The 17,286-nt window shown below is 30.3% G+C and overlaps 2 protein-coding genes and 1 long non-coding RNA gene across 4 annotated transcripts; 2 read left to right on the forward strand and 1 right to left on the reverse strand.

Moving 5' to 3' along the window:
- The first annotated feature begins 1,629 nt into the window (after window positions 1-1,629).
- Window positions 1,630-4,565, forward strand: LOC128279450 (uncharacterized). 2 transcript variants are annotated; one of them, XR_008269640.1, is made up of 4 exons: window positions 1,630-1,727; window positions 2,171-2,253; window positions 3,514-3,570; window positions 4,384-4,565. It is a non-coding gene; the product is annotated as an uncharacterized LOC128279450 (long non-coding RNA). The 2 variants fall into 2 exon arrangements; XR_008269639.1 differs by lacking the exon at window positions 4,384-4,565 and having other exon boundaries at window positions 3,514-3,674.
- A 222-nt stretch (window positions 4,566-4,787) lies between these two features.
- Window positions 4,788-8,184, reverse strand: LOC108467944 (uncharacterized). Its single transcript, XM_017768774.2, has 10 exons — window positions 8,046-8,184; window positions 7,726-7,957; window positions 7,552-7,638; window positions 7,222-7,391; window positions 6,882-7,015; window positions 6,578-6,755; window positions 5,824-6,382; window positions 5,528-5,640; window positions 5,193-5,442; window positions 4,788-5,073 (listed from the first exon to the last, which is right to left on the reverse strand). The coding sequence occupies exons 1-10, from the start codon at window positions 8,099-8,101 to the stop codon at window positions 4,858-4,860; spliced, it is 1,995 nt and encodes a 664-aa protein (XP_017624263.1). The 5' UTR covers window positions 8,102-8,184; the 3' UTR covers window positions 4,788-4,857.
- A 2,359-nt stretch (window positions 8,185-10,543) lies between these two features.
- Window positions 10,544-15,078, forward strand: LOC108467908 (FH protein interacting protein FIP2-like). The gene is made up of 11 exons (XM_017768727.2): window positions 10,544-10,741; window positions 11,076-11,185; window positions 11,930-12,064; window positions 12,699-12,854; window positions 12,996-13,079; window positions 13,185-13,231; window positions 13,311-13,384; window positions 13,490-13,548; window positions 14,176-14,235; window positions 14,452-14,532; window positions 14,665-15,078. Exons 1-11 carry the CDS (start codon window positions 10,696-10,698, stop codon window positions 14,716-14,718), a joined length of 906 nt encoding a protein of 301 aa, XP_017624216.1. The 5' UTR covers window positions 10,544-10,695; the 3' UTR covers window positions 14,719-15,078.
- Window positions 15,079-17,286: the final 2,208 nt, after the last annotated feature.

The raw sequence follows: 17,286 nt of genomic DNA on the forward strand, positions 1-17,286 counted from the left end.
GGAAGATTTAATTTTCAAGATTATATAATCAAATGAAATTTGAGTTTCATAGACAATTATTAAATATGAGTTATTTGATTTTATTTTAATTTAGAAATATAAAATAAAATTTTAAATTTTAGAAGGAGATTAAAGTAATTAAGTAAATTAATTTCAATATTATAATAACAAATTAGCTAACATTATACGGGATAAATTTTTTTAACAGTTTATTTAATTGATTTTAATATTTTAAAATTTAAAATTTTAATATTAAAAAAGAAATTAGGAGGGCTCGCTTTGGCTCCCTTAAAATGGAAAAAATTAGTTCAGTCCTTCTAATAATAATCAAATTATAAATTAATCTATGGTAAAGTTATACTTTAAACTCCTAAATATGAAAAAAAACTATTTAGTCCCTCCAAAAATAACAAAACTGTAAATTAATGCATGCTAAAATTACTTTTGGGTCTCTTAAAAATTTTATAATTTAACCGCCTTCCTGAAATTTTTTTTTGGCTCCTCCCCTAAAGGACAATGTAGTAAAATATGTTTTAAAGTTATATTAATTTTTATCAATAAAACAATAAAAATTTACATTTAAATAAATAAAATAACATGATGTTCTTAATAATTTACTAAATAATCTTATATTCTAATAATCCTACTACCGAAAATAATCTTGTACTAAACACTTCTAATTTGATAAAAGGAATCTGCTAGTTTATTTAAGTTTTAGCATAAAATGGTCAAAAGGTTACTCATACTACATTATTTGAAAAAAATTACTTTTACCTCTCTTGGAATATTTTTAAATGTACAAAAATCTCAATTTATGATATTTTAATAAAAATAATAATATCGACACTACCTTCATTCATAATTTATTTTAGGCTCATGGTTTAACTATGATCTTTTCAAATAAGTAGATGTTGCATGATAAAAGCCCTTAAATATAGCTTCTTTTTTACAGTTTAATTGTTCTAATTATGTTTTTCTTCAAAAGAGTTGGGTTGAGATATTGGGAGAAATTAAATATTTTATTAAATATATTAATATTTTGCTTTTATTATATATAATTATTAATTATATGATTTTATTATATTATATCATTTTTTAAAATAAAAATTAACTTTATTAAATTATGAATAATAATAATAAAATAAAAAGTAAAATTATTGCCGTATCCTACTTATAAAATTACAAAATTATAATAACAATTTAAATATAATTAAATTTATAAATAAATCACAAAATGAAACTCAGAACGACCGAATTTTACCGTTATCGAAAAAGTGTATTTTTGGGTCTCCGTTTTGAAAACGGATTCAGTAAATATTTATTAAAAATATTTACTAAGTAAAATGAGTGGTTAATTAGAGTTTAATTAAGTAAATTTAGCTTAATTAAGAGTAATTAGGAAAATGTCTAAATTGAATAAAGGATGAAAGTTGAATTGTAGATTAAAAGAAAATAAAAAGACTAAAAGGAAATTATACAAAAGTATAAATTGAGGCGGTTTACCGTGAAGAAAATCTAAGATTTTTTTTTATGTTTAGTATATTATTATATTATTATATAATAAAGATATTTTATGTTTTAATTATATTATATTATATTATATAAACTAAAGAAACAAAAAAAGGAAATAAAAACAGAATGAAACGAAACAGAGAGCGGGGGAGAAAAAGAAAGAAAGAAAGGGAGAAAAAAGAAATTTTAAGGTTTGAAGCTTTAAGCTTTAATAGGTAAGTCAATCAAGCCCTTTTTACTTAATTTTGATGTTTTAGAAGTTTTAGAACAAAGTTTTGATGAAATTAAGTTGATATTTTGAAAGTTATTAGATTTCTAGATATTGTCCATGTTAAATAAAATGATGAATTAAGGGCTAAATTGATAGAAATTCAAGTTAGAAATGATATAAGGATTGAATTGTAAAGTGATTCATAAGTTTTATGCTTTAAGGACTAAATTGAAAGAATTTCAAAATTATGGTTTTATGATGAAAAGTAGATAATTATGTCTAAGTTTGGTTAAAAATTGAGTAGAAATAAAGTATGAATTAAGATAGAAAAGTAAGTGAATTTAGTTAGGATTAAATTGAAATTAAAGTAGAAATTGAATAAAATTGTATTAATTAGATATAAATTAGTAGTGAATTAACGAATATGAATTGTTTTAATTCCCGTAGCTAATGTTGTCTCGAGAAGTTTCGGCTAAGTAAGGAAATAGCAAAGTCGACGAGGAAAAGCTTGGAAAAGCTCGAAAAATACGGTTTGTATTTCTATAATCCGAACTCAGTCATTATTTGTTATATTTATATACATATGACAATTGTTACTGTTAGAATTATGATGTTTTACAATTAAAATGGATTGACTTTGGTATGTGATGAATTTATCAAATTTATATTAATTGAAATCATTTTGATTGAATTTATATTGATTGAAATTATATATATATATATATATATATATATATATATATATATGATCTATGTAAAAATTGAATATTGATTAATGAATGTTATATTGAAAATTATATTGATTGGAAATATGAGGAATTGATATGAATATATGAGATTTGTGATAATTGAATATTTGATATTGAAAAGTGAATTGAGTTGTATTGGATTATGAATTAATGTGAATAATTGAAATATATTTGTTGAATTGAATGAAAATGTATGAAATTGTGAAAACGTGTGAAAATATGTGATTATTAGAATGGTATATTGATGAAAGATTTATTAAATTGAGAAAGTGAATCAAATACCCTATTAATGATGATCGGACAGATTGGATACAAATGGCATGCCATTGGATTTGTGATGTGATGAGGAGATTTGTAGTTCGGCCGAGAAGATGTTTCTGTTATTATATACTTCGGTTTATCCGAAGAGGCATTTAATGCCTTATGGGTGTGTTTGGGAGGATATGATATACTGGTGTGTTATGGAGGATTTATAATATTTCGGGTGTGTTTGGGTTGGATATTCTGGTGTGTTTGGGTTGGATATTCTGGTGTGTTTGGGAGGAATCCGCGTATCTATCAGAGTCCGAGTCTTGTTAATAGGGGTAAATAAGTGAAAAGATAAGTCGAGTGAATTTGATTGATTGAGCTATTGGAATGAAATGAGAAATTGAATTGAAATTGAGATATGAGATTGAAAACATGAACCAAAAGGTTCATGAAATGAGTGAAGTTTAAATGGATGATGATTGATGTTAGAATGAATTAAAATGGTATATTGTTAAGAAGTAAAGTGTGAAAACAAGTGAATTGTGAATATATTGTATAGAATTTATACGGTAAGTAAATGAAAAGAATTGAAAAAATATGTTATTGTGTTTGTTATATGACTTGTATAGAATTTTTATGGTAAGTAAATGAATTTTATCTATAAAACAAATAAATGAATACTTATAATTGTTATTGTGATTTTAAGTTTAATTGTTATATTATTAAGTGTTCGGATTATGGAAATACCACTGAGTATACCATTCTCAGCGTACGGTTTGTTTCCATGCGCAGGTTTAGTAAAGATAGAACGTTGAATCAGCATCCCAGTTCGATTCCGAATTCATTAAGGTAAAGTGTGTTAATTATTGGTAATGGCATGTACCTAGGATGTCTTATGTGTGTGTCATTTTGAAATTGTAAATGTAAGGATGAAATGATATTGTATGGATTTAGTGAATAATAGTGGTAAATGAATAAATATGGCCTTCAGTAGTGTAACTTTTGAAATTCACCATAAATTGTGGAAATTGAATTAAGGGCTGAATAAAATATGAGATTAAAGCCTGATGAGTCTAGTTTCATATAGAGGAAACGGTGCATGAAATTGGATTTTATGTTATGAGATATTTAAATTGTTGTGAGACAGAGTCTGAATGACTTCGAGATCCTCTGTTCTGATTTTAGAAAATCATTAGAAATTATACAAAAATAATTATGAGTTTTAATTTATATATCTAAAATCCTTATCGAGTCTATTTTCAAGAGGGATAGATATGAACATCATCCGAGTCCCGAATTATGAGATAAATAATTTTTAGTGAAGAGAGGTCAGAACTATTAGACAGCGAAACAGGGTAAACTTTTAGAAATAAACTGTAGTAATTGGCTAAATGAAAAATTCTGAAAATTTTATGGTAGAAAGGTATATGAGTCTAAGGAAAATTAGCGGATCTTAATTTTAAGTTTTTAGTGACTATTGCTTAAGAAGACAGTTTTGACATGATCCTAAGAAAGTAATGGAATTGTGTGTAATTATTCTGTAAACTCCGGTAATACTCCATAACCCTTTTTCTGGAATGATTTAGGATTAGGGGTGTTAGAGAAACAATAAAAATCTAATCTTCTCTCCTTCCTTTTGTGAGGGCTCTATATTCAATGAAGGTGGCTTTATTCTCTGTTGAGCATTGCTTGTGAGATGTTGCTAGTCATCCATTCTTCAACTTCTTTCTTCTTGTGATGGTGGCTTTATATTTTGCGAAGATGACTTGATGTTTGTGTGTGAAATGTTGCTCTTATCTATATATTTTGCGAAAGTGACTTGATGCTTATGGGCTCACCTGTTAGATGTTGCTCTCTGTCTATACTTAAGGGATATTATCCACACTTCTATCCTTCAAGTATTCTCTATATTAGTGATAAAACTCAAATTTTAATGTCTCAAATTATAAGTTTATATTTGTAATTCAATTTTAATTAAAGTATTAATGGTTGTTACATTAAAAAAAAATTACAGTTGTTACCTAAATATTTCTTTACCTAATTAATTACTATCAGTAGTTACTAAATGATGAAATATAAATTCTTTATATATAAGTACAACAGATTTGTAGATCATTTTTACAGCAGATTTGCAGATCATAGGCATTGATCGACAATTCGAACAGGAGTAGGTGGGATAGAATCCCACCATTCTTTCACTCGCCTTTTGTTTTGGTTATTTTTTATGTACTTCCCTAGCTTTGACCTCATTATCATCCAATGAAGTACAGCACTTATTATCAAATACTTCAATGGAGTTACTGCTAACAATATCGCCAAACCAATGATGCCAACCATCATCACATTTGCATGCTGAAACAAAACAAGCAACCCTGTTAATTTGGTTCAGCAAAACGATTCTATAGCATATAATTTTGTAGAATAAGTGAAATAAATACCTAAAAGAATGCATTTCATTGCATGAGTTATACCTTGGGTGCCCTTGAAACCAGGACTGAATGCAATTTCAGAATTGTAACATTCGCTTGTTGTATTATCTGGCAAATCGTCATATACATATATTGAGCTGAAACTATGTTCTCCCTTGTCGAGGCAGTCGACTCGAATGCAGTGCACACGGTTATCTCCTTTTGTTTGTCTTTGAGCTTTTCTTGTCTAGCTTGGATCATTTTTGCCACCAATACAAGCAAGCCTGCAGATATCGCCTTGCCAACCCACTCCCTGCAGCACCAACAACATGAATGATAATGATTCATAGTTGTTTTATTATTTTCTCGGACTTGGATTTGTGTCAAAACCAACTTACTTGTACACAATTACTGTAACTATGGCAATTACGATAAGGGTTGTTCGCGGTCGTTCCCATGAAAGTGTTTCCCGAAACCACACGAATCCACTCTTGAGTGGCTTTAGTAGCTCCTATATATGCCAAAAGGAAGAGTGTGATACATACAAGGTTCTTGTATCAATCCTATGATCTATTCTTTAGAAAGCAAGATATGCTAAGAGTAATTGAATCTCGATTTCAACGGAAAAACAAAAAAGTTTACTTGGCTCGGAAACTGAATGATGGGCATTAGAGTGGAAAGAGTGTGTAATTACCATAAGAATGAGAGCATTTTCACTGATCCCTTCATCTTTCAGCCCTTCAATTGCTTCTTTAGCATTAACAACTTCCCTTTCTTCCTTCCTTGTTTGATTAATCGCAGTCTCTAGTGATGTCTTATCATCGTCTTCGCTGCCTGCAATAGTTTCCCTCTTCTCGTTCACTCCTTTTTCTTCTTCCGATATAGTTGGCTCCGAGAAGTTCATTTTTCTCAGTATGGAGTGTGCACTACACGGTTGTGGGATATTTACCTTATTTAGACTCTCGGAAAGCTGTTCGAGTACATAGTCCCCCTTAGGTAACTCGTCGTATAGGGAAAAAATCAAGAATTTTGTGGGATCTGGTGGACAGATTCTTAGCATTTCTCTTGCTGCATGAAGCCTTATTATGCTCAAAATGGTCCTTGCGTGCATCTCCCATGCTTGTATCGGACTTTCCGCCTTAAATTTAGATAAAAATTTGTGCATTAACAGTACCTCCTTTGTGAGCGCTAGCCAATGATCACGTCTTGTGGAGCTTGTCATCTCTGGAAACTCCAGCAGAACTCCTTCTTGGCTAGAAAAATCAGACTGTTTAGTCTCTCAAACATCAAAATTTTCAACAACTTTTAATATTCACCAACAAACTAGTACTGACTCCAATTATCAAGCAGATCATTAATCTTTTACCTACATGTTATAATGTCTGACTTTGAAATCATAATCATACTAATGGTAGTATCAACGATATTCTTTGCAACCATATACTTACAACTCGGGTGACTCATAGATTATGGCTTTGTCGAAAAGTGGAGCACCCCATGGACCTGTGGCAGCTGGTTTAACACCATGTTCTATATCCCTCGAAAGATCGATCTTAAGTGCATCATCATATGTCAAGACTCCAGAGGCCTCAAAGTAGAGAGCATGATTTGTCAACGTAAGCCTACCTGAAAAAGTAACATTTGAAGTACATAATTTCTAAGTGGCAATGACTTAAATGACCATAAGATAAATATTAGCTTGAATGCCTGCACATTATTACTGAACCAAAATAAAAGAAATCAAGCACCAACCGGGCCAACTTGTTCCTTCAATATGGCGCACTACTCTTTGCGTGGTAGCCGTTCCTTCGACATGCAATATATATTCATCATCAGCTAACTCTACACCTTTTGGTGTTGCTTGTTTCTGCAAATGCTTCATGAAACTGAATGAAAAAAAAGGAACAAGTAAAGCACTTAGAATATTGCAAACAACTTCCCCCATTGATGTTTGTGCCAGTAAGATGAAATTATAATTATATGAATGTAAGCAGTACCAACAATGACAATTATTCTAATCATAAGTAATCCTCCTATGAAAGAATTTCAAGTTTTTTTTTCTTACTCATTCAAGCAGCGTTTCAAGGCTTACTTGTCAATCTCCTTTAGGAACTTATCATATGCAGGGAAAAAGAGCCGGTTTCCGGTTGGCGCGGTCAGGGTTTCGAATGTGAATCTTCCGTTAACGATATCTGCAACTAATGGAACTAATGATCCCAACCATACAAAAGCATCTTCCCCAACACTTGGTTCATCATTAACCTATCAACAAAGCACACTAATCACTATACCCCAAGAATGATAGACCGCTTTCTCGATACTAAACTATATAAGCAATGCTAACAGGTTCATCAACACATCAATCTGCAAAAGGCTAATGACTTACTTAATCAACTGAATTATGAGAAATAAATTGACTTACGAGGAGTGGCATCAAGTCTGAATAGAAAAGAGGGATATCATCCTGCTCAGGTGGCAAATTTACGGATATTTTCGAATCTTCGTTCTCCTATGCATAGAGGAATAACATCAAACAGATAAGTTTGTAACAAGTTCAGCACAAACATTGCGAAGTTAAAATCCATGTAAGACTCACTGCTTGAGGCTTTTCAAGGAGAGCACCACTGGGGTTCTCCCAAGCAAGCATCATGTCATATGTGAACCGGCTATATGATCCATTGTTTAACCTTTCTTCTATGTTTTGACATAAATTGATAAGGGCTTTTGAGCTGCAAAATTCCATCAATTTCCTAGAATAATCACCAACTTCAGGGTTCCATCCAGCTTCAAATTCTTCCACCAAATGTTCCACTGAAGTACCTAGCTCCCTGTACATAAATGTAGCCTATAAAATTTTTTTAAACCATGTACATATTAGAAATTAATATATATGAGTGTTTTGATATGTATATGTACTGTGCAGTTGTTCGAAGAACATGGTTGGCAATGGAAGAAAGATGCTTCCTCTCCATCTTCAACCTTTCAACACTTCAAATATTTCTAGACTCACTTAATTTCTATTTTGTTTTTGAGGATAAGGAAAAAAAAAAGGGGTGTGCCTAGGGAATTTGAATGAATCTACCATTTATATCGATGGATACGGCAAAAATAAAACAAAAAAAAAATGTTGGGGTTTTGGTATGCTGCCACGTTGGGTTTTGCATGCAAACAGCTGGTGGATATACTTGATGTTCATGACATCCATACATGCATATGCTAACATTTCAGACATTTTCATTTGGATTATATATTTATTGTAATTTAGAGATGCATATTTGAGGACGATAAATACATTAGCTTAACAGATATCAAGAGAAAAATGCTTAAAAAGTAGGCATAAGGTGACGCAAGCCATGGTTATTGATGCCTCCCAACTTGGCTTACTCTATATTTTGGGTTTCGTTCACGGTTTGAATGCTTGTAGATATTTGCTTTTATATATATATATAAAATGTCTAATATTATTTTAAATAATATTTATTATTTATAACAAATTTAGATAACAAACGGCATACTTTATACTTTCGACATTTTTATTAAAAATAGAGAAATAAATTATTATATCACGTAGATTATTTAAATAAATTTTTTAATAATTTCATTATAAATTAAGATTATATCTCTTCTACTTACAATCCCTTCTTAATTTATAAATAAGAATATAATATGTTTTAACACACTTAAATTCACCTTCTAAAATAAGAGATAGAAAGAATTTTTCTTAAAAAAGCCGAATGCAATTCTTAATTAATTGTTTTGAATTTGTTGTATAGACTTTAAAACCTCTTACCTCATGAAATTTATCTTCCTATATAAAATAATTTTTTACCTTATTTTCTTTCTTACTTGATCAACATTTTCAATCAATCTCAACAAGTTTAATGGTTGTTCATTTATTCATAGGCAGGACGAAACCATCAACCCTTTATTTGATTTGGTGGTCGGTTCTAAAATTGTTGAAGCTAAGCTGGGAGGCAATGCTGGTACATGAATATCACGAAGGAAATAGGATGGCAAATGGACTTGCAACAATAGCATGGTAGAGACCGCTTGGATTGCATCTTTTCACCTCTCCACCGAATAAGGTTCTACGACTTTTGCATGAAGATGAACTTCCTAAGTGTTATCATCTTTTCTTTACCAATTTTTTTTTTTAAGCAATTAGTTTTCTCACCATTTTCTCTTTTGACAGTTTCTTTAAAATATAAAAAAACCCATTTTTTTTAAGCAATTAGTTTTCTCACCATTTTCTCTTTTGACAATTTCTTTTGTATCTCCTCTTTTTCTTTTTTTAATAGCTTTGACTTTTCTTAGTGGATAACAAAAGCATGTGTATAAATAAAACTCATTCTACTATTTTTGCAATCGGTAAAAACGACACTAATCTATTATGTTTTATTTGAAAGCGTTAACGGTGTTAGTAATTGCAGTTTTTAATGTTTTTCGTAGTTGCTTCTTTAATTTTTTTTTACAACTATGAGTTCTTACTTTTCATGTTTTTGAGGGATTTTGTTTTTAAAGAGTATCTAAGAAATTAGGACCAATTTAATCTTAGAGATTAGTTTTTGTATATCATCATTGATGAAAAGATATTTGGGGTGAGGCTAGCATTATTGTTGTTAATCGGAGTTTATTATTAGTGCAATTTGGTGGTGACGAAGCTAGGATGCTATTATAAGTGGTTGATCATGGTGATGTTTCTTTTATAGTTTTTTGGCACTACTAGTTTAGTTGTTATTGTTGTGTATATCTCTCGTTCGCTAAATTTTTTATGATGGTCAAAACATAACATCTGTGTATGATGAGACTTGAAACTTTATTCATCCTTAATACTCAAAATCAAAACCAATTTGTTTAATATAAATATAAGAGGTTAGGCCCACTTAACATCTATCAATTTAGTTTTGGGGATTAATTTTGTACATCACCATTGATGAAAAGACATTGAGGTGGGGATCTCTAGCATTGTTGTTGTTAACCAGGGTTCATTGTTGGTGCAGTTTAGTAGTGGCGGGACTAAGATACTATTATAAGTGGTTGATCATGGTGGTACTTCTCTGATAATTTATTGGTGATGCAAATTTACTTATCATTGTTGTATATATCTCTTTTTCACTAAACTTTTTATGATAATCATACCATAATATTTATGTAAGACAAGCCTTGAACACAAACTCCCAAAACATCAACCATCCCAATACTCAAAATCAAAGTCAAACTTGTTTAATATAAATATCTGAATATAAACCGAACACAATAACTTAGTTTTATCCCACTAATTGCTATTTCATTTCCAAGCATCGAAAACATAAGTGGACTAATGTCATGCCATATCAGGCCTGTTGCTGCAAATAATGGGGTTTGTCAACACGACCCAACCCATATGCTACCTTTACATAGGCCAGCAAATGAACAGTCGTTTCATTTTTTAAACCGATTCGATCAGCCTTTTCAATTTTTTTAGGACACACTGCAAATCGTATAAATTTCAAAACCATGTTGCTTTGCTAAAGCTAAATCTCACTCGTTAAACTCTTTTTTGCCTCTTAACCTTCTTCAGTCCCTAATGATGAGACATTCCGATTTGTCCTCCCTTATTCGACTCAACATCGGTAACTCTCTCACGCTTCCTACCATCTCTCTACCTAATTCATTTCAATTCTGTCAGTTAAAGTTAGAAATTTTGTTTCATGGATTTATTATGTAAGAGAAACCCATTTTTTCTATTGGATTTTTAGCTCGGATATTGACCTAATTCGAGCACTTCGATTGATTTTGCTGAATTGGGTGTTTCACTAACCTTGTTGTTTTCCTGTTTGGTTGCTGAGAAAACTGACCTAAGTTATCTATGCATATGTGAACTTGCTGCTTTTCCTTTCTGGGTGTCACTTTTTGTTGACATTAAAAGTTAATTCCTTTTATTAATCAAAAATAATTTGTGGGCAGGTGGGAAGAAATTTTGTACTACTATTGATACATTGACCTGTCGTGAGCCTGATTCCATGTTGGCTGCTATGTTTAGTGGTCGACATACAGTATGTCAGGATGCTGAGAAGGTATATATGCATTTTTTTTTCCATGTTTGAATACTTTCCTTTTTTGATGCAATGGATCCTTATGGGTTTTATATTTTGCATTTTCCTTTGTATGCTTAAATGGTGAATCTTTGGTTTTGTTGTAATTCTGGTTCCAAATAGGAAGTTTAGAATTTTCTATTTGTTATGGGACAATTTTCCTCGCCTTTAAGAATGTAAGAAGATGTTATTTTACTGATGTTTGGCTTTCTTAGTTTGATTTTTTTTTTCTTATTATGGGGAGTTAATGATGCAATCCATTTGTTTGGTGCAATGTAGTTTTTCTACTTTCCAAATGAATATTTTTGCTTATGGGAATGATTTGATTTTCACCTTCATGTTGTTTAGATGAAGGGTTTGTTGATGTACAATTTATCACAGTTCGTATCAGAACTATTACCTTTGAAGTTTATATATATCTAGAGCATATGCTTGAAACTCAAATAAACATTGTGATTTTTATTGAAGTCTTGTTATCCTTTTCACTTACCAAAAGGCTTTGACCACAGATGTTGATGCGGTAATTGTAGATTTTGATGAGCTACATCTTAGGTATTATTTCAGGTGATTGTACAACATACAGGTGCTAGCATAGCAAAGTTGGTCCTGGAGAGTTTTTTGTTTTGATAGAGAAATTAAAATTCATTTCTGATATAATTCATATTGGAGTTCTCGATGTGAAGAAACTTTTTTTACGGATAGTCATATTTCTTGATATTCTTGCAGGGATATGTCTTTGTTGATAGGGATGGTAAGCATTTCCGGCATATTCTAAACTGGTTAAGGGATGGTGTTGTTCCTACATTGACAGATTCTGATTATTCAGAGCTCATACGAGAGGCAGAATATTACCAGTTACTTGTAAGCCATACTGATATTGCTGCTTCTACTATCCACTTCTACTTTTGTATGTAATTTCATTACTTTTTCTTGCCAAATTCAAGTCACTTACTGACATTTCCTAGAAGCTATTTAAGTTATCTGGTCAAGCATTATAGTGCTTTGAGATTCTACAATTTATTTTACTGCCTTTTGGCATGCTCAAGGGATCTGTGGTTTGGGATGTGGGCTGGTCTATGCACTGATTCAATATTACTATTAATTTTTCATTGCTTATTTTGTTACGTTAGTATGTGGATCATAATAAAAAAAATGAAAATTGGAAAAGAAAGATATGCTTCACGAGTCGCTTTAATGAACATCATAGCATTATATTCTATGTTCCTTTTCTTTCTAAGTATTAATTTGTTAGTTGCAATATTTTTCAGAAAAGCAAAATACATACACGACAATATATTATATATGGTGCTTGTCTATTCTTGTGATCAGTTATCCTGGTTTTCAGGAATAACCATGTGAAACATTACTCATCTGGCTTCTTACCCTTGTTGTTTGCATCTTCATGTTGTTTAAGGATGATGCTTGTTTCAGACAGAATAATGCAACTCTTGTTGACATTTTGTTCCATAATGTTATTTTGTGTATATAATGTCAGGGACTGATAGAAGGAATTAATTCTACTCTTAATAAGAGGAAGGATGATGAAGACTCTTGTGCGGAATTGACGCGTACTGATATCATCAAGTGCATACAATCTGAAAGAGTTAGATTTCGAGGAATTGATCTTTCTGCTCTTGATCTCTCTAAGTTGGTAATTGTTTCTGATCCCAAGTTTTCTTGTTAAATTTCTTGGTTTTCTACAGAGAAGAATCCTGTCAGGAAGTGAAACCGACAAATGCTGCTAGATTTTGCACTTCTTTTCATTGTTTTCTTTTATACTTTTATTCTGCAGGATCTTTCATCTGTGGATTTCAGCTTTGCATGTCTTAAAAATGTGTTCTTTTCACGGGCAAATCTTCAGTGTGCAAAATTTCAGGTAAGTCTTAATTACATTTAGCCACACTTGGATTACATTCAAACTTAAGAGTGCACCTGATTGATGGATTATAAATTATATTTATCATCTCCATTCTTGTTACAGGATGTGGATGCCGAGGGCTCCATCTTTCACAATGCAACTTTGCGTGAGTAAGATACTTGGCTTGTTTTACGTTCTGCGTTTTCTTGTGAACTGTGTTCTCAATGGTTTTACTTTTGCCTAGGGAAGGTGTGAATTTACTGGTGCAAATCTTCGTGGGGCTTTACTAGCTGGTGCTAATCTTCAAAGTGCAAATCTTCAAGGTAAATATACCTGCTTTTTACAGTTAGTTAATTTCTTACAAAATGCTACTGCTTACTGTTATGGTTTGAAATGTTGATTTATCTTCATGAATTCCAATGTTGCAGATGCTTGCTTGATAGGTTGTAGCTTTTGTGGGGCTAATCTCCGTTCTGCACACTTGCAGGTTATCATTAAATTGAATAAAATGCGTATATACTGCAAGACCTTAGCTTACTATAAATTCATTAACCTTGTTCAAATTTTTTCTAAGTTTTTTAATATATTTGCCATGTCTAAGTCCAAATCTTTGTCGAACACCAGTGTTGGACATGAATACTTTAGGGAAAACAAAAAGTCTTGTCACATAGGCTATATTGCTCTGACCCTTTATTTTTCTTGAAATACCCATGACACCCATGTTTGACAATTTTTTTCGGATGTGTATGGAGATATGACTCTTCATGTGCACTCCCAATACATGAAAAGACATGTAAAATTTTGAACATACCTGTATGTAACACTCATCCAATTCTAAGTAGCATAGAACATAGGGTTGAGCTGTAATTATATCCTTTTTATGCTAACGTGCAGCTGTTAATTCTTATTGAGTAAGAATTACGTAACATATTTTATTATTGTGAATCTGATCAAACAAATAACCTCAGTTTGAGCGAAACTATTAATTCATGTAATGTCGAAGAATAGAAGAATTTCTGTAATTTTTGTTTTTTTTTCTTTTATTATGCTTGTCATTTATTTCTCGACTGATTGTGGTTTTCTCCTGGCATATGCTTAATCTCTGGATATTTAGAATGCTGATCTTACTGATGCCAACTTAGAGGGAGCTAATCTTGAAGGAGCCAATTTGAAGGTAAAAGAACGGAAATTACCAGGACTTAGTTAATGCATGTACTTATAATAGCTTAATTCGATATGCTGGTTCATTCATTATTCATTAACTTATCCTGCTAACTTGATCAAGCTTGATAATTGATACGAGAACTCAAATGATGGTTGTGACGTTATGTTCTTTTATTTCGTCTCCAACTCCAGTTCCATTGACAATCTGTTGTGACATGTTTCTCAGGGTGCAAAATTAAGTAATGCCAACCTGAAGGGTGCGAACCTCCAAAGGGCTTATTTAAGACATGTTAATCTTCGTGATACAGTAAGTAAATCAGTTTTACAGTACACAAATTTTTGTACCAACGAAAGTATTTTCACATATGCTATACACTTCCAGATATCATACTGGAATTCATTATGTAAGTTCTGTTTGCATTTTGTGTCTTTTCATCAGCATTTGGAAGGTGCTAAGCTTGATGGTGCCAACTTACTTGGAGCAATCAGGTGATACATACATATATATATGATGGGGTTATGAAATGTTTATGAAACTTCACTTGGAAGGCAATAAAGATGGTGGGGGTGAAAATGCAAATGGTTTCCTGAGTTGACTCGTTCATAACAGTAAGATTGGAAATTTTTATTTTTATTTTTATGTTTTTGCGGGTTGCAAATTTAAGATCATAAAAAAAAAGGCAAGATCCAGGGAAAGTATTGAAAGACAAATACATTGGTGGGTTGCACATTATATGGTTTTTCATTATTAACATGTTTGATTAAAAAAAAAGAAAAAGATATACAATGGAACTTTGTAATTATTATTTTAATTTATTTATTTGATTTCTATTCAACCATGGTTTACTTGTAACTTCGTATTATCTGACAAGCATGATAAAATATATCTTGTCTTGTGATTTCTGTTTAACCATGGTTTGGTTGCATGCTATTTAACCATGATTTATTTAGCTACCCCTTGATAAAGAGTTGAGAAAATGTAAGATTACTACAGCTGTTATGATACTCACTATTATTAATTCATAACCTGATTGGGTCCGGGCCGGGTTATATACGGTTTACATTTCAAGTTCGTGTGTAAGACAACTGTACCTTTCTATGTGATCACATGATGTGGGTCGCATGTCATCACATAGGAGAACACATGTATAATTAAGTGTTAAATCTAAATACATATTGTATACATAGAACCTATCTATGATATTATATTTATGAATAATAATCATATTATATAAATATACAGTTGCACCCAGGATACATGGAAATACTTAATAACAACTTATTTTATTAAATTGATTGCATAGAATTTGTTTTTGTTTTTTCTTTTAAGTACACAATGCGATTTTTATTATTATAATCAACCAAAGTTTTTCAAAGTATCTATATAATTTTTATACATAAGTTTGTCATGTAAGTAAAAAACATATATAAATGTTCCTTTTACTTAATCATTCATTAATCACATACTTAATGTTAACAATTATTTTAACTAACGAAAAATTGGAAAACAAATAATATTCTAAACTGTATAGGAGATAAAATATATATTAGGTTTAGCAACAAGAACTTAGTTTGTTATTGTTTAAGAAAAAATCAATTTTTTTTAATTTATGAAAGCAATATTTTAAATTTTTTATTAAAGAAAATCAAACATGTGTTTATCCATAATATCTTTTATACTAAAATATGCTATTTTGTTATGGTTTAAAAGGAAATTTGACCAAAATGATATATATGTTAAAGAAAAGGTTAAATTGATACAAAAGTACATATTGATTTTTCTTACTACGACATTCATCCAATTATGTTTTATATATATTGGAATGTAAAATTGTAGAATAAATATATTATTTTTGTTGTATTTTGTATGGCATTTCATGAGTATTAAAAGCTGAAGATACTTAAATATAATATAATTTAATGTCCATTCAACGTCTTTTGCAATATATATACATATATCAATTCGTTTTATTGTACTTAAAAACCAAACATTGTAGACATCGAATAATATAAACCATGGATTAATTATACTCTTTTTGTAATTTGTAACATTTGTTGTAATTTTCAAGTTTCTTAAAATACATTAAAATATAAAAACCCATTTTATATTAATATTTATTTTATAGTTTAATATAAATAAAAAAAAACAAATCGAATCGGTTTGATGAGAATTTTCAAAGATCCCAATTGCATTCATTTTTCACAAGAATGTTGTTTGCATGCATAGACAAAGCAATTAATATAATAATGTAATTAATTATTCACAAATTGAAGAAATATCAGTGAGGCTAATTCAATTTTAACAGTATATAGATTGTACTAGCCTTGTATACGGAATTGGACGCCGATCGGTCCCGATTGAAAGCGATATTTTATTTTTTATTTTCGATAATGTATAATTAGTGGGTTAGTATTCACGTATAAGATAGAGATATGTTCATGCATTACATCTAAAAGGAGACATAAAATAAAAACTTACTACTTATTCCGTGAAACTCAAAAGCTTAAACTCAAATAGATTTAATGGGTAAAAAATATTTCACTAACAAACTAAATACAGAGTTGTTCATAACTGAAATTAGTTGAATGACAATGTGATGATTTAGTATGTTGAACTTCAATATTATTAAAAATTAATTTAACCATTTTGAGAGTTACTTCTTACAAAGACAAAAACAAATGCAATATTATAATATTATTGCTTTGTTGTAAATATAATTAAATTCAATTAATAGGCACTCTCGGCAGATGCTCATTCTATGACTCCACCTTTTGTCACTTTGCAGATAGCATCAAATATATGAACCCAAGAGTTTTATGATATACTGAATGCGCAAATTATAGCTTAATATTTGCTCCTTAAATCTTTATAATTATTTATATAACAACCAAACATTTACAAAATTATTTAAATAAATATATATATATATATATATATTTTTACATATATCAATTTTGTTTATAGTAAAACTTAGTTGAATGTTGATGTGTTTAAAATAAAAAACATGATAGTTGAATTAAATATTATTTTAAAAAAAAATTATAAAAAAAAAACACAAAA

Source organism: Gossypium arboreum, chromosome 8 (assembly GCF_025698485.1).
Source record: "Gossypium arboreum isolate Shixiya-1 chromosome 8, ASM2569848v2, whole genome shotgun sequence".
NCBI lineage: Eukaryota > Viridiplantae > Streptophyta > Magnoliopsida > Malvales > Malvaceae > Gossypium > Gossypium arboreum.

Bases quoted from the DNA above. Each gene is read 5' to 3' on its own strand.
- LOC108467944 (XM_017768774.2), bottom strand. From the start codon at position 8,101: ATGGAGAGGAAGCATCTTTCTTCCATTGCCAACCATGTTCTTCGAACA. The intron at 7,016-7,221 runs GTAAGCCTTGAA...TTTTTCATTCAG, and splicing joins TTCCTAAAGGAGATTGACAA to TTTCATGAAGCATTTGCAGA. The intron at 5,443-5,527 runs GTAAGTTGGTTT...TTGGTGCTGCAG, and splicing joins GTTACAGTAATTGTGTACAA to GGAGTGGGTTGGCAAGGCGA.
- LOC108467908 (XM_017768727.2), top strand. From the start codon at position 10,696: ATGATGAGACATTCCGATTTGTCCTCCCTTATTCGACTCAACATCG. The intron at 12,065-12,698 runs GTAAGCCATACT...ATATAATGTCAG, and splicing joins CAGAATATTACCAGTTACTT to GGACTGATAGAAGGAATTAA. The intron at 13,549-14,175 runs GTTATCATTAAA...CTGGATATTTAG, and splicing joins TCCGTTCTGCACACTTGCAG to AATGCTGATCTTACTGATGC.